The sequence below is a fragment of the Kogia breviceps genome, chromosome 1 (assembly GCF_026419965.1).
Source record: "Kogia breviceps isolate mKogBre1 chromosome 1, mKogBre1 haplotype 1, whole genome shotgun sequence".
In the NCBI taxonomy this organism is placed as follows: Eukaryota; Metazoa; Chordata; class Mammalia; order Artiodactyla; family Physeteridae; genus Kogia; species Kogia breviceps.
Genome location: NC_081310.1, coordinates 639,570 through 658,699, shown reverse-complemented (window position 1 = coordinate 658,699; position 19,130 = coordinate 639,570). Strand labels below are relative to the sequence as shown.

The window sequence follows — 19,130 nt, the reverse complement described above, 5'->3', positions numbered from 1 at the left end:
CGTGCCCTGGATCCCGGCCGCCGGTCACGAGGAACCATGGCCTCGGGTGGGACAGGCCGGAGGGTGGGGCGGGTGCCCCTTCTGAGGGACGCGCTGCGTGGAGGCAAGCCCTGTCCAGACGCAGCCGCGTGGGCCTCGCTGCAGGGGGCTCCTTGGCCTGCGAGTGGCGTCTGCTGGCTGGAGACCACGGGCTGCTGTGCTTGGGGGGGCCCCGCACAGCCCTGCTTCTGCGAACCGGCCAGGCGTCGGGCTCCGGGGGGCAAGGCCTCCGTGCGAACAGGGTGGGGTCGGGGTGATGGTGAACCAGTTAATATACGGAAGCGCTTGGAAGGGTGTCACACACCCTTGGTAACCACTTGGCGTGGTCTTATCTATCCCCCAGTTTATCAAATGCATACTTAATAGCGCCCGGCTGTGCTGGGCACTGGCGGTACACTGACAATTCTCCACCACTAACGAGGGGGAGACAAGGACTCAGTAAGTGGCCGTGCGAGTCCCCCCACCCTGCCTCCACCCTGCCAACTCGGCCCCTCCCCTCCCGACCCCCCCCCGCCCCCGCGGCGGTTTTCTCTGGCGTGTACACTCAGGGCTGCACGGTCGGGAAGAATGGGGGTGTCGACGGGGCCCTCCTCCGGTTTCGGCTGCAGCTTTGGGCGCCTCTCTGTTCAGTGGGATTGGAATCAGGACGCCCCGGCCTCCAGTTCTGTCTTTGCCCCCAGCTTGCTGAGAGCTTGTGGACAAGTCCTCTGGTCTCTGGGCCTGTTTGCTGCTGGGTTGGCAGTTCTGAGTGCCAGGAGGGTATAGAAGCAGAGGGGACGGAGTGGGGAGGGGTGCGAGTGAGGACGAGGTGAGGGAGGGGCCCCGGTCCGGGGAGGTGCAGCGTCGCCCAGCGAGACCTGAGATCCCGGGGCTGGGAGGAGGCAGGGCCGTCCCCAGCACCTCCGGGGCTGTGCGCCCAGCCAGAATACGGCCGCGCCTGCACCACCTGCAGCCAGCAGAGGAGGAACCCCCCCACCCCGGCCCGCCCCGCCGCTGCCGGTCGACGCCACACCAGCCCTCGCGTCGCGCCGTCTCCGCTGCTCTAAATGCAGAAGCCCAGGGTGCCCGCCCCCTGCGCCTGCCCTGCTCCCACCTGCCCGAAGACATCAGCCTCACCGCCCACACTGGCGCGGGGATGGGGAGAGCAAAGGCAGCGTGCTGTGGGCCCAGGTCCCTGCTGAGCGTGGGGAGTGGGGCCGGGCAGCACTGGGCTCCCCGGACCCTGGCCTGCCGCGTGCTGAGGACACCCCGGAGCCTGTGGGGCGCAGCGGGCAGAGCGGAATGCCGGGGGTGGGTTTGGAAGCTGGGCCTGGGGGCCTCCTGAAGTCCTGCGGCAGCTCCTGTCCCTGCCTGGTCGCGCACCCCCCCCCCCCCCGTGACAGATCAGTGCCCTGCCCCCCGCCCCCCCCCACCGCTTGCTGTAGAGCCGACACCCCAGGAATTTGCTGTCCCTCCACCTTCCTGCTGTGATACCTCCATTCTCCTTCTTGCTCTAACCAGAGGGGAGAGAGGGGCGGCTACCCCCTGCTTTGTTGGCCCTGGAGGCACCAGGTGGGGGACGTGCAGCTGGCCTAGAGAGGCAACCTTGGAGGTGGTCCCAGCGATCCTGGAGGCGGGGGTGCTGGGTGGTCCCAGCGATCCTGGAGACGGGGGTGCTGGGTGGTCCCCAGGACCCTGGAGACGGGGGTGCTGGGTGGTCCCCAGGGATCCTGGAGATCGGGGTGCTGGGTGGTCCCAGGGACCCTGCAGACGGGGGTGCTGGGTGGCCCCAGGGATCCTGGAGACGGGGGTGCTGGGTGGTCCCAGGGGCCCTGGAGATGGGGGTGCTGGGTGGTCCCAGGGGCCCTGGAGACGGGGGTGCTGGGTGGTCCCAGGGGCCCTGGAGACGGGGGTGCTGGGTGGTCCCCAGGGGCCCTGGAGACGGGGGTGCTGGGTGGTCCCCAGGGGCCCTGGAGACGGGGGTGCTGGGTGGTCCCCAGGGGCCCTGGAGACGGGGGTGCTGGGTGGTCCCAGGGGCCATCCTTGTCCAGGCCAGGCCACAGCTGGATGTCTCCATGGGTCAGTCTGCTCAATACTTAGCAAAAAAGTGATTGAGAAAGTAGTCCTGAGAGGTCACGTTAAGGCGATTTATCCCCTCTAGTGCCTTGGATATCCTAAAGCCTTTTTACTCAACGCGTGGCCCCCAGACCAGCAGCATTCCTCCTCTGGGGACGCATGTGGAGTGCAAAGGTGCAGACCCCACCCCAGACCTGCTGGGGCCACATCTGCATTTTAAAGTGCCCAGCACCAACCTCCAGCTTCTCCTTGGAATAAGTCAGATCGTCAGCTGGCCAGCCACTCCCTGCACCCCTGCCCCGCCCCGCCAGGGATTTTGCTTTCACCTAATTTGTACTTAGGTGGCGCCCTGAGACTCTCGCTGTGATTTTCTGCAAGGATGTGGTTAAGAGATGGCTTCAGGCAAGAATCCTGCAGCCTGGGAGGCATGAGCTTGATTGAGGATACCAGGGGCCGACTGAGACTTCTCTTTCTCTGGGAAATTTCCCCGCTCGGCCCTAGGACGCAGCCCCCCTGGGTCTAACTCCTGTTCACTGGTCTGTTTCCCAACCAGGCTGGCAGCCCCAGGAAAGCAGGGCTGGTGTCACCCTTGCACGTGGCTGGGATAAGCGAAGCAGCGAATGAACAAGTGCGTGGTAGCAGCGGGAGGCGTGGTGGCCGAGCAGGTTTGCTCCCCTGAGAGCGAGGCTGGGCGGGAGGGCGGCCCTCACACCTGGGGGCCGCGCTGGCCTGACTCTGCGGCAGGCCCGAGGTGTGGCGTCCACCCGGACGGCTGCGGGGAGCACGGAGCCTAGACTTGAGCTGCCAGTCGGCCGGCTCGGGCTTCCTGAGAGTGAGATGTCTGCTCCGTAAACCCTGCCACTTAGAAGCTTTTGCCTTTCCTAGTCATTCCCTGTACCGTTTCTTTAAAAAGAAAACCCCTTTTGAAGGTTTCCATCCAGTTTCCAACGAGCTAAGACAAAGAAAGGTATGCAGGGTTGGATGGAGAGAGCGCTGGCTCTAGGGACCCGAGGCTGCTGGTCCTTGAGTCTACACTGTGTGTCTGGCTCTGAAAGTCCGAGTCTGTGTCGGGAGAGATTTCAGGCTGGTGGGTCAGAAGGTAGCGCCCTGCACGTGCTGGGTGGGGACAGGCACAGGGGAGGGGACGGCAGTGGGGAGGGTGTGTCCTACTGGATCCTCGGATGATCCAGGGCACTGGGACTGACGGCCAGGGGCCTCTGGGGCGAGTCTGAGAACACCGTGCCCTTGGCTGTGCAGCAGATCTCAGCAGGTGTTTATTGAGCACCTACTGTGTGCCAGGGGAATGCACAGATGAGTGAAGTGAAAAGACACACGGAAACACACATCCAGTTTCAGTCCCACGAGGGAAATAAAGGCTGGGAAATAGAACCAGGGAATCCAGAGGGGAGGGAGCCCTTTGTCGATGCCAGGTTCACGGAGGACTTTCAGAATGAGCCCCCCCGGCCCCTAATCGTTTAAACTCACTTGTGTTTAAGAAGAGAGCACATGCGGCAAGCGTGCCCCGGCAAATTTCCACAAGCTGAGTACACTTGCGCAGCCCGCACCCAGGCCAAGAAACAGCGTCGGCCGCCTCGCCCGGTGTCCCCCGCCACCACACCCCCCGGGCAACCCCAGCCCTGGCTTCAGCAGCCCCGGCAGCTTTCGCCTGTGTTTAGACTTTACGAGGACGGAGCGCTGCTGTGTCTGCCCCTCCCCCTCGCCACGTTTGAAGATCCATCCACGCCACTCCCGACCGCTGCCCGTCCTCCCCGCGGGAGGACACGGGCCATGCGGACAGGCCCTCCGGTCTGGGACCTTACAGGTGGGGCTGCCGCAAGCAGCTCTGGATGGGTGTCTGGTGAGCACGGACGCCCAGGAGTGGAATCTTGGGGTCACAGCGGATCCTAGAGGCAGCTCAGAGGTGCGAATGTGTTTCCCGGGGCGGGGTGGGGGGAGGTGTGGGAGGGGCCTGTGGTCCGTGCTCCCTGCATCACTTCCAGTGGCTCCTATAACAGAGCACCACAGACCAGGTGGTTTAAAACGGCAGGAAGGATTCTCTTGGGGAATCCGGGCGTCAGCGGGGCCTCGTCCGCCACAGCCTCCTCTAGCTCCAGGGGCTGCCGGCTCCCGGGCTCGGGGCCGCATCGCTCCAACCAGCACCAGTCACCTCGCCGCCGCCGCCTGCTCTGCGTGTGTCTCTGTGTCTCTCCTAGGGGCGCTTGGCATTGGAATCAGGGCCCACCCAGAAGCTCCTCCATTTTAAGATCTTTCACTGAATTTCACTGCAAAGACCCTTTCCAGGTCAGGTCAGGCGCACAGGTCGCAGGGATCGGGACTGGGGTACACCTCTTTGAGGGCCACTCTTTGGCGCACTGCGGCATCTCTCGCCGCGGCCCTAGGCAGCCCAGCCCAGGCCCACCCTTTGCAACTCTCTCAGTCAAGCCGCTTTCTCGGCTACCCTGTCCCCCTTGGCCTTGCTCCAGGAAGCCCTCCCTGACCGTGTCCCGGTCCGCAGGCACGGGATTCCTCCGGCACTAACGTCCTCGGCTCGGTCCGGCTGTGCCTGTGGTCTGCAGGTGTCCCCAGACTGGCCTCCTGAGGGCGGGGTGTGCCGCCTGTGTGCACACGGGGACACACACGTCCTGTGCTCGGCTCGGCTCTGCACACGGCTGCTCGGAGCAGGGACTAAGCCGAAGGCACCTTTCCAGCAGCGTCCGCGCCCAGTGGCGGCCCATCCCTGTGACCCTTCTCCCCTCAGACACCCCCCAAAGGGGCCGGGCTATATCCTGGTCCCAGGGCCTCAGTGGGAGTCCTGGCTACACCCACAGCACAGGGAGGAGGGAGCCCAGGGGACCGGGAGGCACCCAGCCCTTTGCCTCTCCTTGGAGGAGGCCAGGAGACAGGAATGCCTTTGGCTGGGGACCCTGGCCAGAGATCAAAGATGAGAAGATCAAGGCTGAGGTAGGTGGCACGCTTTGGAGGCTGCAGAGAGAAGCAACAGCTGGTGTCTCCTAAGGGCAGGGCTGACCCAGAATGCCCTCCCTACCCCCTCTCTGGTGGAACCTCACAGAGCTGCTTCTCCAGATGAAGGCCCTGGGGTGAATGCTGGTGAGGGCGGGATGCTGCGGGCCCGGTGGGCAGGGCTGAGCCCCTGCATAGCGATTCCCTGAAGAGGGGCCATCGAACAACATCTGTAGGTGCAGAAACTAAGGCGCAGAGAGGAAAAGCAACTTGCTGACATCAAGCAGCTGGGAGGTGGTCGGGCCGAGGTCAGAGCCGGCAGTCTGGCCCCAGAGCCCACAGACCGCTTTACCCCGGGGAGACGGACAGTGCAGCCGCGGCACGAGGGAGCAGGGCTGGACCTCAGGCAGGCCTCCTCCCTGGGCGGGGGCGCTAGTGGAGACCGCGGTTCAGTCTCCCTACAAGTCCGTGAGCCAGACAGGTGGGGCTGCGGGAGAGGGCGGGAGGACAAAGGCGGCGGACAGGTGACCAGCAGCGCAGAACGTGGCAGGAGACGGCCCGGGACCAGGCATCGGGGCCTCAGGAGCCGACGGGAGGGACACGTGAGGCTCGGCAGGCAGGCGGGACCTCCCTGGGCGGAGACAGCAGGGTGCGCCGCCGACGGGGTGAACTTGGAGGAGGGGGCCGGGCTCCGGAAAGTCCCACCGGCCCTGGCAGCGGGGTGGGGGGGGGAGCGGGACACAGAGGCCCTCCTCTCTCCCCTTAATCCCCTCCTTTGTTCCCGAGCTGCCACCCCACTGCCACGCCTTTCAGCCTCGGCGGGCTGGGACCCAGCTGGGCTCGACAGAACCCACCCCGCGAGGTTGGCTCTGCCACTTACTGGGACTAGACGGGCAGTAACTTGATATTTCCAAGTCTCCCTTTCTTCACTTAAAAGGGAATAAAGAAGCCTTCACTCCCGGCCTGATAAAAGGATTAGACTAAATGAGGCCTAGGATGTGCCAGAGCCGCCAGAAGGCACCCAAACGGAGGGGGTCGGACCCGGGACGGTGGCCTCGGAGCGGCCTTGCTTTCCTGAGCCGCGTCTGTACAGCGGGTCCGTCCCAGCAAAGGTGGCTCTTAGACGCTCTGAACGTCCAGCGTCCGCTCTTTCCCGCTACATCCAAGCTGGGAGTCGAGAGCACCTTCTGGCCGTGATGGGCGAGGCTGGGCGAGGGTGGCGGCTGGGCCAGGGCAGCTTCGGGGATGAGGAGGGGGCAAGGGGTCCTGAGGCGAGAGGAAGGCTTCCCGCTGGGTGGGGGGCGACTCTGAGTAGAGGGCGCACGCCCGTTTTCCCGCAGGCACAGCCGCCTCTCTATCTGGTGCAATAAAGGCCGCAGGACAGAGCTTCACCGAACACACAGGGCCAGGGCTGGCTGCGGGCAGCTCCGCCTCCGGCCGTGGCCCCCGCTCCCTGCTCCTGGGCGCCCTTGGGGGGCTCTGGTCCCCTGGGACGTCCCCGCCCTCCTCTCTGAGGGGCTCCAGGCCCACAGGGAGGACAGAACCCCTGCCCTCGCGCCTCAACGCCCCGGGGCGGAGGAGCAGGGCTCCGAGCAGGGCTGCCGGGACGCTGCTGAGTGGAGGGCACTGAGCCTGGCGGGACCGAGTCCCGGAGCAGTTGCTTTGGACCCTCGGCTCCAGGTCGATCCGAGCCAGGGCCGCCGTGTGGGGAGCGCGCCCCTCTGCGCTGCGCAGGAGACGGCCCTCGATGCCGTGTGTGACGATGCCGTGTGTGATGAGGACGGTGCCTGGCCGCCGCCGAGTGGGGACCAGCCCCGCCGGGCGATGACAGTCTCTGCGGAGCCCGCAGAGGTCAGAGGTCAGTCCCAGGCGTGCAACATCCAGCCCCGGGCCCAGCCCTTGTCGCCGCCCACCTTGGTCGCTGTCCCACCTGGCTGGGCTCGGAGGGCAGGGACCCCGCGTTGTTGGGCCCGGCAGCCCAGCCCCTGGCGCAGTGCCTGGTGTTCAGTAGGCGCTTAATAAATGCTGGTTGAATGACACACGGCCGGCGATGGCGTGAGGGGCCGGAGGGCGGAGGCACGCGAGCTGGGCCGCGGTGAGCCGCAGCCCTGGCGGCGGGTTGGTCACCGAGCGCCAGATGCTGGCCAAGTGCTCTTACCGGGGCGGGGCCGCGGCAGAGAGAGGCGACGTCACTTGCCCCGTGTCACACGGCTGGCGGGCGGCAGAGCCGGGAGGGAAAGGGTCCAGGCCGACCGCAGGGCCGTCCGGGTGCTGCTGATAGGACACCAAGGACACGCACGTCGTGGCCACATGTGGCCAGTGCAGCCGAGGAACCGAATTTTTACTCTGATTTACTTTCAGTGACTTGAAATGTGAACAGTCAGTACGGGCGGTGAAGGTCTGGACCATCTCCAGAGGAGAGGGGCAGAGCCAGCCGCGCGGCTCCCAGAGCCTCTGGCCTGTTGTGCTCGTGGGCTGCACGCAGCAGCCCTGACCGGGCCCAGCACCGCCCTCCGGCCTCTCCGCGTGGGGGGCTCGGCTGGGCGGGCAGCAGGGACCCCCGCCGGGGAAGCAGACACACAGGCGGCCCGTCCCACCTCCGCTCTGCGGTGTCTTCGCCTGCTCTGGGCTCGGTGGAGGGCCGGCCCGCACGGCGTGGCTCCGAGGGTTAGGACCGATCACCGGGGCAGGGGAAAGACCTCGGATCAGGGCGGGGGCTCTGGGACCACCCCAGCTCGGCCACATTGCCTGGCAGAGCAGCCGAGTCCCCTTAGCCTGAGGCGGCCGACTCCCCAACAAAGGGGTTCCCCCGCAGGGCTGAGGGTCAGGGCAGGCCCGGGACCCTCTCCACCTCCGAGGCTGCCCTCCCTCACCCCACCCGGACACCCACACCCTCGACCTGGTGTTCCACCTGGGCCTTTCCCTTTTCTAAGAAGTGGAAGGTGGAAACAAGGGTTTGGCCTGAAGTTGGTGCCAAACCGCCATTTCCCGAATGCAGCATCCTTGAGTGGGAGACATCTCTCCTGGCCTTGGTCTCCTTTCACCGCCCCATCAGCTCGAGGAGACAAATCCATAGATGAAAGATCAGGATACCGTGAGCCACGTTCCGTCTCCTGTGGTCTTACAGCCCGGGGCTACAAACCCCTACCTTTCCCCTCTCACGCGATGTTTAGGAATGTCACCTTCCCTTGCTTCGTGCATCCCCCCCCCCCCCCGCCTGAATTGACCGGGTCACCGGACAGGCGCTCTGGGTTTCCCATCTCTCCCTGGTTCCCTCTGACCTGCACAAGCCTGGCCTTGGCTTAGAAACCGTGGGGACCCCAGTGACCCCCGAGTCAGGTGCCAGCCCTCCCCGTCGGCGTCTGTCTTCCCATCCCCCACGCCGCCTGCCCCCTTCTCAAGCCCTCCGGCCCCCCAGCCAGGCTGGAGATGTCCTTACAAAGAGGGGAGCCAAGACAGGGCAGAATCAAGCAGTAGCCCTTCAATTTATTTTTTTTAAATTTTTATTTATTTTGCGGTACGCGGGCCTCTCACTGTTGTGGCCTCTCCCGCTGCGGAGCACAGGCTCCGGACGTGCAGGCTCAGCAGCCACGGCTCACGGGCCCAGCCGCTCCGCGGCACGTGGGATCTTCCCGGACCGGGGCTCGAACCCGCGTCCCCTGCATCGGCAGGCGGACTCTCAACCACTGCGGCACCAGGGAAGCCCAGCCCTTCAATTTAAAACGAGTGTTGTTCTCACACAGGGGTTTGTGCAAGGCCTGTGAGCCTGAGGTTGTGCTGTTGTGTGTGTGATGGTGGATGCTTTTCCCTGGTTGGAGCCACTCCTTTGTTGGGAAATTTGTGAAAATTGCAGAAATCTGAGAGAACTCTGTGTCAACCAGTTAGGAGCCTCCAAGAAGACAGCCAGTACCGGTCCCCCTGATAAGGAGTCAGCTGACGGAGGAAGACGCGCCGTCCAGGCGTTGGTTTCAGGAGACACAATTCTAGCCCCCATTCCATCAGCTGGCGTGGGGCCTCGGGGGCTGGGTCCCCCTCTGTGTCTGTCTCTCCTCTTGACTGAAGGAACACAGATGCCATTCAGGGGAGTCTGGAAGTGCAGGGGTTCTGGGCAGCCACAGTAACTGGCAGATGCTGCCAGCACTGCAAAGCGGGCAGGGATGCAGAAGCCCCAAGGCGTTCGGCCGGCCCGTGCGCGCGGCGAGCCCCCCGTCTTCGGCGCATTCCGTTCCAGACCCGCCTGCGTCCCACGTACCCCCCTTTCTGACCCCCAGAGCCATCTCTCTCTGCCCTCCCCCTTCTGAGTCCGGACGGACAGTTTAGAACGCAACGGGGAGAGCGGCGGCGGAAGCAGTTGGTGACCAGGGAGCAGGGTACAAATGCGGGGTTCGTCACTCTGTGATAAACTACCCTCCCCAGCAACACTGTGAACTTGGGCCTGGGGCTGGCCCCGCGCCGTCCGTGTCCCCCCAGCCCGCCACTTGGAGCCCACAGCCGCCCATCGGCGAGGAAAGCAGCAACCTGGGGGGTTGGAAGGGAGGGTGACGTGGGTCTGACTGGACCAGGCCCCTGACCCCAGATCTGAGCCCTCTCTCCTGTCACCTGCCTCTTAGTGACACAGGAGGTCAGCCAGTGTCCTCTGCGTGCCAGGGCTGCCAGCCACAGGCGCAGAGGCCGGGCAAGGCTGTGGTCACTCACTCGGTGTGTAGTGCAGCCCCTGTGTGCCAGGTACCCCCAGGCCTGGGGGCTGCAGAGGGCACTGAGAGTAAGTCCTTGCCTTGAGGGAGCTCCTGGCCACATGGGGCCTTGTGTCCTGATAATCATAATTCAGCTGGTGAGGACATTAATAAGAAGGCATGCTGAGCGAGCCCTGAGTTTATTTTACTGACTTGTACGGTTTAAGGACTCATGTAATTCTCATTCCAACCCCTGTGAGGCAAGTACATTGAGATGCCTATTTCACAGATGGGAAGGTAGAGGCCGGGCGGTGTCACGCGGCAGGGCCAGGCCCGCGGGCTCATCAGTGCTGTGCTGGGTGCTGATGGGGGCAGGGCAGCACCAGGCACACGGCAGGAGCCCAGCTAACGCCCCGGCGGGAGCTCGAACAAAACCGCATAGGACGCAGGACTGCTGCTCAGCTCTGCCAGGGTTGGCGGGGGTGGGGGTGGGGTGGGGGTGGGGTGGGGGGGTGCTGGGAGGGCCTCACAGAGGTGGCCTTGGGGCACAGCCACGCCTGGGGACAGGGGCTCATCTCCCGGTCACTCTGGCCGCTCTTTACTTGGCTCTAGAGATGGGCCCTGCTTCCTGGTCTCTCTCCCAACCAGCGGGGATAGTCCTCCCAGGCCCACCCAGCAGGACCCAGGGGCTTTGCTGTCTGCTGTTTCTCCCTCTTAGAGGAAAAATGCAAACAGAACAAATCCCCCAGGGCCCTTGGGTGTCAGCCAGATGGCCCTGGGGGCGGGTCTCCTACTACCCCCCACCCCGTCCAGGTTTGGGTCTTGCTGCTCTCCGCCCCTCAGTTCCCCAGCATCTTCCTGGTCTCCACGGCGACACAGCCTCTCCTGGCTTCCTTGGTGGTCCACGTGCTACACAGGGTCGAGCTCTGAGAACGCTTCCTGTGCTCGGGCTGCCAGCCTCGCTCATCGATCCTCTCTGTCCCCTGCCCATGGCTGTGTCCAGCCCAGCACACAGAGCCCCTCTGGGTGCCCCAAGGGCTGCTGGGAAGAGGTCTCGGGGTGGGGCTGCAACCCAGCCTCTCGCCCCTGCAGTTGAGAGATGCAGCGGGCAGTGCCCACCACGAAACATGGTGCCTCGCGTCCAGAAGTGTTCAGACTTAAACCAAGCGTGCCCTTCCGAGTGGGCCTCTCTGTGTAACTGTGCTGGTCAGGCACTCACAAAGCCCGTCCTGGAGAGCAGTTGCGTGCGCGCGCGCACGCATGCGCGTGTGTGCGTGCGCACGCATACGCACGTGCGTGCGAGTGCGCGCGTCGGCCGTGCTCACAGGGCGACAGCGGTGGGGCAGAGTTCGAGGGCAGGCGTCCGTGTCCAGCTCACCCACAAGCTGGGCCCCAAGCAGCCCCCCGAGCAGCCCGCGCCCTGCCGGCCAGGGGCGGAGCTCCGCTCGCCCAAGGTCACAGCCGAAAAGAGTTCCACCCGCGGGCGCGAGCTGGGTGAGTTTCTTCCAGAGAGATTCTGTCTTGATAATGTGTGGATACTTGGAGAATGCTTGTGACTTTCATGAATACAACCCAAACTTGCACGTGTACAAACACACACACGTGCCCTCCCGTGATACGCATGCCCAGTGCCTCGCAAGACGGGCGCTGCAGGGGCTCACGAGTCCTGACCCTCGCAGTGCTTACACGTTCGCGCGGCCCGCGCCCCTCTCCCTGTCCTGGTCCGGGCGAGGATGCCTGGGCGCCCGGGGTGACCTCTCCCAGGACCGCCACCTTCACCGGACTCCCGGGTCAGAACTCCCGAGGGCAGGTTCCTCCCGCGGCCCGCGTGCCGGCCCCCTGGGCCCCAAGGCCGGCGGCTGGGCCTGGAGCCGCGTCTGCGTCTCCCTCCGCGGCTCCGCGTCTTCCTCCGCCCCCCTTTCCTTGGTGCCAGCCCCAGTCCTTTCCTGCAGTGCCGACGGACCCCCCCTCCTGGCCCTCACGGAGCCCTGCAGCTTGCTGGGCTGGGCGCTGTCCCGGGCAGGATGTGGGGCGGGCGGGGTGCAGGCCCCCTCCTCCCTAAGGAGAACAATGAGGCTGCTCGTCGGGGGTGGGGGCTGGGGGGGCCATGGAGCCACATCACAGCCTCTGAGGTGCAGCCCCCCGGGCGACGGCTGAGTGGTGGGGCCTGAGTCACATGCCCGCGAGCGCCTGTGGAGACACGTCCAGAGATACTCGGGGTACGTGTTCAGAGGTACCTGCTTTTGTGGCTCCTCACGCCTTCCTGCCGGGCTGATCGTGCGCCGGGCCCGGGGCCAGGCAGGAGGGTGAGTGGCCTGGGCTCCCGTGCCCTCACCGTCCCGCGTGCCCTGTGGCTCTGCGGCCGCCAGCCAAGCAGCCACAGCTCGCCTGGCCCTCCTTCTGGATGGCCCGGCCCGGAACGGCCCTTCGGTCCTCATGTGGGGCAGGACGGGAGCCTGCTGGTTCCTTGGTTCTACCTGCCCCCGATGTCTTCCCTTCTCAGAGCACGTAGCGTCCAGAGGCCAGGCTTCACCGGAGATAAAACACCGGAGCCTGAAGAGCCTTTTCATAGGTTGGAGCTGGGCCCCGAGCCCCTGACCCCCACCCTATCTCCAGCACACACGTCACACGCGTTTCTTGTGCAAAATGGAGACCCTGGGGTTTGCAGGGAAAGTGTACCCCTGGGGAGGAGGGAGCTGCAGGAAGGCCAGCGGGGGGTGCCCGGCCACACGGAGGGCCGGTCTGGGTCCACCCTGTGCCCTCAGGCTGGCGGGAGCTGGGGGAGGTGAGAAGCAGCTGTTAGGAGCCTGAGACAGGAGGGATCCCAAGTGTATGAGACGCACACGTGCAGCCCGAGCGTCGCTGCTCCCTGGCGCAGAGCGGGAGGGAAACGCTGGGGCAGGGCAGGAGCAGCAGCCTAAGGTCACCCCTTCAGCCTGCTCCCGGCCTGCTGGGCTGGGACGCTTTCCCACGGGTCACCGAGGGACAGGACTGATGTGTGGGCACTGTTGGGCGGTCTGTAAGCCCGGGCTCGTTTAATCCTTACGAGGACCCTAGGAGTTTGGTGGTGTTCAACCGTTTTTACGGATGAGGAGACCAAGGGTCAGAGTGGTTAAGAAAGAGCCTGAGGTCTGGCAGGTAAACCAAGGAGAGAGTTGACCTCAGAGCTCTTTTCCTCTTCGCTTTCTTTCTTTTTTTTTTTTCCCTTGAAAGTAGATTTAATTTTATTCAAATTAGAGATGCTCAGCATTTTCCTCTTTGCTTTCATGAGGGTAAAGTGGAGGTAACATTGGAATCCACGTTGGGGTTGTTGTGAGAATTAAATGCGATTAGAGTGAGTCCCCTCCACACGAACGGCTTCAGTTGCGAGAGCGCGTCTGTAAGTCCTATTTGTCTGTAAGTCCAACAAAGTTAGCCTGGGGACCCGACTTACACAACCGGCTCTGGAGTACTGTACCGTAATAGGTTTGTAATACTTTACACACAAACAATACGTAAATAACAAACACAAAAAATAAAGAAAACATTTTTAATCTTACGGTACAGTCCCTTGAAAAGTCCAGCAGTCCAGCACAGCAGCTGGCACACAGAGGCTGGCATCGAGGGAACAGGCAGGAACAGTTACTGACCTGAGGAGGCAGAGGAGGTGGGCGATGGTAGAGGTGGAGGATCGTCAGCAGTAGGAGACGGAGGGCAAGCTGCCATGTCACTCACGCCTGACGTTGATGGCACAGGTTCTGGTTCCTTGCTGGATTCAGTTCTATCCACCCTCTTGAAAAAACGATCCAGCGATGTCTGGGTAGTAGTTCCTTTTTTCTCATCATAGGTGACAAGGTAGCGTAGCACTGGATTGCATTCTGAATGGTTGCCACCTTTGGGTACCATTCTAGGTTCGGGTCCTATACCTCAAAAACGAACAGTGCTTCCTCAAATAAAGAAGATTCCGTTGCCATTCTCTGTGTTGTGAATCTCTTCAGTTCTTCTGTTACCTCGTCTTCCTCCTGTCCCTCTTCATCCTTTCTCTGGACCTCCAATTCCATCAGCAAGCTCCTCATGTTGCACAGCAAGGAGTTCAATGAAGTCGTCCTCTTGCAGATCTAGCTGCAGCTTCTCGCTGTGGGTCACTACGTTGCTGAAGACCTCTTCAGACTTCTGATCTACCTTCTCAAATCCACAAAAATCACGAACAAACTGTGGGCAAAGTTTCTTCCAAACTCCATCCACGGTGCCCACCATACCCTCACACCGTGCAAAGTCAGTGTTTTTTATGGTCTTGTGGATGTTATAGTCCTTCCAAAGTTGTCCCTAGGTTGTTCCTGATTTGTCACTTACCTTCACTGCCTGACAAAAAGTGGGACATAAGTAATATTTCTTGAAAGTCACTTTAACTCCCTGGTCCATAGGTTGAATGAGCAATGTAGTATTCGGTGGCAGATGCACTACTTTGACGTTGAGATGAAAGTCATTCGTGGATGGGGGATGGCCCAGAGCATTGTCGAGCAGCAAAAGAATGTTTTGCTGGAATGTCCTTCTCCAAGCGATATTTCTCTACATCTGGGATAAAGTGGTGGTAAAAGCAGTCCTGGAACGTGGCCTGTGCAATCCAGGATTCAGGGTTATGCTTCCACACAACAGGAAGAGAGCCCTTGGCTATGTTTTTAAGGGTTCTTGGGTTCTCTGAATGATAAACTAAGAGAGGCTTCAGCTTCAATTCACCAGAAGCATTGCCACGAAACAACAGTTAGCCTATCCTTTGCTGTTTTACAGCCCGGCATCAACTTTTCCTCCTTACTGATGTAATTTTGGTCTGGCATCTTCCAGTACAGTTGTGTCTCATCCACATTAAAAACCTGGTCGGGTAAATACACAGCATCATCAATCATTTCTTAAAGTGTTTCCGGAAGTTCCTGGACATCTACCCTATATGCACGTGCTGCCTCTCCACTTACTTTTACATTGTGAAATTTGGCTCTAGCCTTGAACCGATGAAACCAGCCATGGCTGACATTAAAAGATGTGCCCTCTGATTCTTTTCCGTGTTTCTTCAAGTCTTCATAAAGGCCTTTAGCTTTCTCTTGAATCAGCATTAAGCTGAGCAGGACTCAGCGCTGATGTTGGTCTTGCATCTGCACGCTGAGAAGTTTCTCCATCTCCTCCACCACTTTTCCACGCTTCTTCGATATTTTGTCAACCTCGTCGGCACAGCAGACTTCACACGTTCCATGATCTTGTCCTTGTTCTTTAGATTCGTGCCAATGATTGAATGATTCATGTTATAAGAATGAGCGCTGTCTGACATCTTTTTGCCTCTCTCCACTCTCTCAATTATTTTCACTTTCGTTTCCATCATTATCGCTTGGCGCTTCTTAGCAGTACCAGCTACATCACCGCTGCTTTTACGCTTGCTTTCAGACATCCTGGGCTTGAAATAAAGGTACTGTACTACTGTACTCTATACAGCACTGCAAAGTACCCCAAAATACAACCACTTGTAGAGGATGCACGCGCGTGACAACGCGTGAACTAGATGCATGAACTAACCTATACGACTGGACACGCGAACGCACGTTCGCATCTGTGAAGGTTCGTACGTAGGGGACTTACTGTATTTGGATAAAGGTTAGCCTGGGCCTGACACAAGGTGGGCCTCCAGTAAACACCAGCTGTTACACAATCACAGTATTGTGATTCCTTTGTGTGCAGGGTATCTTGGAGGGCAGTGACACAGAAACCACCCTCAGGGTCTCTCAGATGATGTGGGAAGGCGAGACTGGTCTAAGGTGGGACACCTCAGGAATCAAGCATCCTCGGGGATGTACCAGGGGCCAGGCCCTCGGGTTGGAGAAAAGTAGAAGGAACCTGGTGGGGTTGGGGGAGAGCCTGCGGGCCTCAGAGGGCTGTGGAATCCCGTGGGCTCAGGGGCTGAGTAAAAGGCAACCCCCTGGTGAGTCGGGGGCTGATTCCAGGAGCCCACGGGATGGCGGCGGTCTCGGGTAAAATGTCCACAAGGGATCCTGCGTGTTGATTGGCCCTGTCCTGCTCTGACTTCTTCTCTGGCCTGTCCCCGACGGGGTCGGCTTCCTCTGTGGCCCTCATCACAGCCCGTCCCGCTGAGGGAGCGGGGAGGAGGGAGGCGCAGGAGGAGCCACGGGGAGCACGGCCCGGGGAGGACGCAGCTCACAGCCCGCCCGCTCCCTTCTCTCCCGCAGAGACCTGAGCATGAACAACCTCACGGAGCTCCGGCCCGGCCTCTTCCTCAACCTGCGCCTCCTGGAGGAGCTGTGAGTAGATGGGGGGCTGGAGGCGGGCGCTGTGACCTCTGACACAGGGCACCGGGGGCCCCCAGGGGGCCAGGTGGAGCCAGCGGAAACGGCCTTGGGGAGCTGTTCTGAGCGGGGTCAGCCCCACCTGCCCAGGTGTGGGCCCGAGGGGGGCAGTGGGGACGGAGGAACTCGGACATCCAACCTCTCCTTCCCTGAAGCCGAACGGCTTTCTGTCAGCGCTGCTGCTCTCCCTGGGGTCGTCCTTGACCTGCCCTTGCCCCCTGTGTCCGGCCACCGGCCCCTCCCCACGTCCTGGTGGCTCTTTCTCTGAAGGTCCCCCGTACCTAGCCCTGCTGCTGCTGCCCTGACGTCCCCTCCCCTCCCCCGGGGCAGCCGCAGCCCCTAAGGACAGGTCACCTACCTCCTCTCTGACACACTCTGCCCGTGTCACGGTGCCTCTTACCAGCTCCATGGCCTCCTCAGGCTCCCCACAATCCAAAGGAGCTGCTTCGAGGACCCTCCCTCACCCGGCCCAAGCCCACCCGGCCAGCTTTGCTCCAGGGAGGTCCGCCCCCCTGCCCGTCCGCAGAGCCCGCTCGCATCTGAGCAGATTACCCCTCCCGCCCAGCAGGCCCACCATCCCTGTCTCCACTCTGTCAGAGTGGAGACACTTCCTTTAGGAAGTCCTCCGTGGTTGATCCCTCCCCACGGCCTGCACCCCCACAGGCCGGCCTCGTGCTCCAGCGCCTCCCGTGGGAGAGTCTTCTCCTCGGCCAGAGTGCCCGCTGTCCCCCGCAGGTAGCCAGGCCACCTGCTCCCAGCCCTGCCCCCTCCTCGCCCGACCCCCAGCCTGCTGGTTCTTGTTAGGGCGTCACCGCCGATCCTGGGGCTCTGCCGGCTCTGCTTAAACTCTCAGACTGGGGGCTCCTGGCCCTGACCTGCTCCTCCCGCACAGCCCCCCTCCCCCTGGCCCTAGGCACGGCCGCCCAAGGGTGCACTCAGTCTGCCCGGAGCACACGAGAGGGCGCCTGGCGTGGGCACCCGGGCCACGTCAGGGAGTGGGCAGGGTGGGTGGGGACGCCCTCCAGGGAGGGATCTGAAGGCTGTTCTCAAAGGAAGGGACCGAGTGAGAGGCGGCAGAGGGGCTGTGGAGGTGGAGGGAGCCAGCTTGGGGGGAATGAAAAGCAGGAGCAAGGCCTAGGCTCTGGGCCGGTGACACGGGCACAGCCGGGGCCCCGGGGGCTGCTGGTCCTCCATCCTCCACCCCCGAGAGGGGCGGGGCCTGTTTTAGAGGCAAGATGCCCACCTAGGGAACCCAAGCTAGTAACCCCAAAGGCCACGATGCCTGTCCATGTGTTTTTCTTTTAAACAACAAATGTCAAATTAAAAGACTCAGTGTGTGTGCGTCTGTGTGTGTGTGTGTGTGTGTGTGTGTGTACACGTGTGTGTTTATTGGCTGTACCACGCTGCATGAGGGATCTTAGTTCCCCGACCAGGGATCGAACCTGCGCCCCCTGCAGTGGAAACACAGAGTCCTAATCACCTGACCGCCCTGCAAGTCCCCTAGGAGAGAGAGATTTTTTTAAACATAGCTTCTGAGCTGCGTCAGCACGATTTCCACGTGGGCAGTCGGCAGGCCTCTCAGTGAGAACGGATGTGCCCAGGGATGCCTAAGAGACCCTGCCCCGTCCTCAGCAGACCCTGCCCCGCCAGGCTTAGCACCGAGGACATGCACCAGCGTATTCCGTCCTGTTTGCTCCTCTTAGAGTCGATGGTCACCCATGACAGACGTGGAAACGCTTAATTAGACCACAGGGTTAGACTAATTTCGACACCCCGTTTCCTGCCCCCTGGACTAGTGGGGTTGTCTGTGTAGTTTAGGGCACAGGGAGACGCAGACACACCCGTCTGATCTAACTCCGCTGGTGACGGGAGACAGCGCAGGGGGATGGTGGGTAAGCAGTTCAGTGCTGTGGGTGGACGTGGTGGACGTGGGCCTGGTGGCAGTCGGGTCCAGGGAGACACCAGGCACCCTTTGTGACCCAAGCTTCGGTTTCCTCCTCTGAAGGCTGGGGGTCCTAGTGGGCCCCCTGCGGGGTCATTGTGCAGTTGGCAGTGCAGTTACACCAGCAGCCTCCCTTCCACGTCCCAGGATGCTGACCCAGGGCTACCGCCCCGCCTGGCTCCCTGCCAGCATCACCCCCCAGCCCTTCTCTCTGACTTGCAGGCGTCTCTCTGGAAATCGCCTCTCGCACATCCCGGGACAGGCGTTCTCTGGTCTCTACAGCCTGAAAATCCTGTAAGTCTAAGTCCCACTTTACATGGTGATACAGCCTGGGGAACCCTGGTCAAATGGAAGTTTTGTAACCTGTGTCTTGATTTGCCACTGGCTTGCTCGTTTCCTTATCTTCACTTTTCATTGTAATTATTTCCATGTCTTTGCTTTCGCCTTGTCTGTAACAAACTTTGTGATTTGTAAACAAACGTATAACAGCACCTGATGCCTAGGCCACAATGTAGGGAAGTGATCTCCTCTCCTTTCTGTAACGCGAATAGTGCCCGTTAGCACAGGTCTTTGAGGGTCAAGGTCAGATTCAGACCCACGTGCCCCCTGGACCTCTCATGCTGGGAGGGTAGGGCAGTTTCTGGAGAGGAGGAATCTCTGCTGGTTTCTCTGGACCCCCTTCCTCTCGAGCCCCAGCCTTGGTCTCTGGCTACAGCACTGAGTCCCATTCTCTCTGCAAACATTTCCCCTCCTCCAGTCCCTAGGCATCTCTGTCCCTGAAGCAAAAGGAAGGTGAGAATTGAACAGGACCTTGTGTTATTCTCTTGCATGGAGCCCACAGCCCATTGGACAGAAGGGGCCGCTCCGACGCCCTCTCCCCAGCCCCAGTCCACAGCTCACCTTGTCCCAACTCGACTGTCCTCCCCGGGGCCCACTCCTGCTCTTGTGATGAGTGTGGGTGCAAGGAGATGGGAGAAGGGGATGCGGGGGGTCTGAGGGTGGATCAGGGACTGGCTTGGGAAGAAGAGGAGGAGCCCGGGGGCTGATCCTGGAGCATCTGAAATTTCCCTAAAGTGGTGAGCCGCTCCCATGCTCTCCTGCCCCCTCAGCCCTGACTTGACCTGCAGGTGTTCT

At 61.7% G+C, this 19,130-nt stretch overlaps 1 protein-coding gene across 1 annotated transcript in view; it reads left to right on the top strand.

Annotated features, from left to right (window-relative positions):
- Positions 1 to 19,130, top strand: part of LGR6 (leucine rich repeat containing G protein-coupled receptor 6) — a 96,138-nt gene that overhangs the window by 8,968 nt on the left and 68,040 nt on the right. Inside the window, exons 2-3 of the mRNA XM_059059247.1 lie at positions 15,938 to 16,009; positions 18,219 to 18,290. Coding sequence (XP_058915230.1) covers positions 15,938 to 16,009; positions 18,219 to 18,290 — 144 coding nt within the window. The remainder of the gene's footprint in view (positions 1 to 15,937; positions 16,010 to 18,218; positions 18,291 to 19,130) is intronic.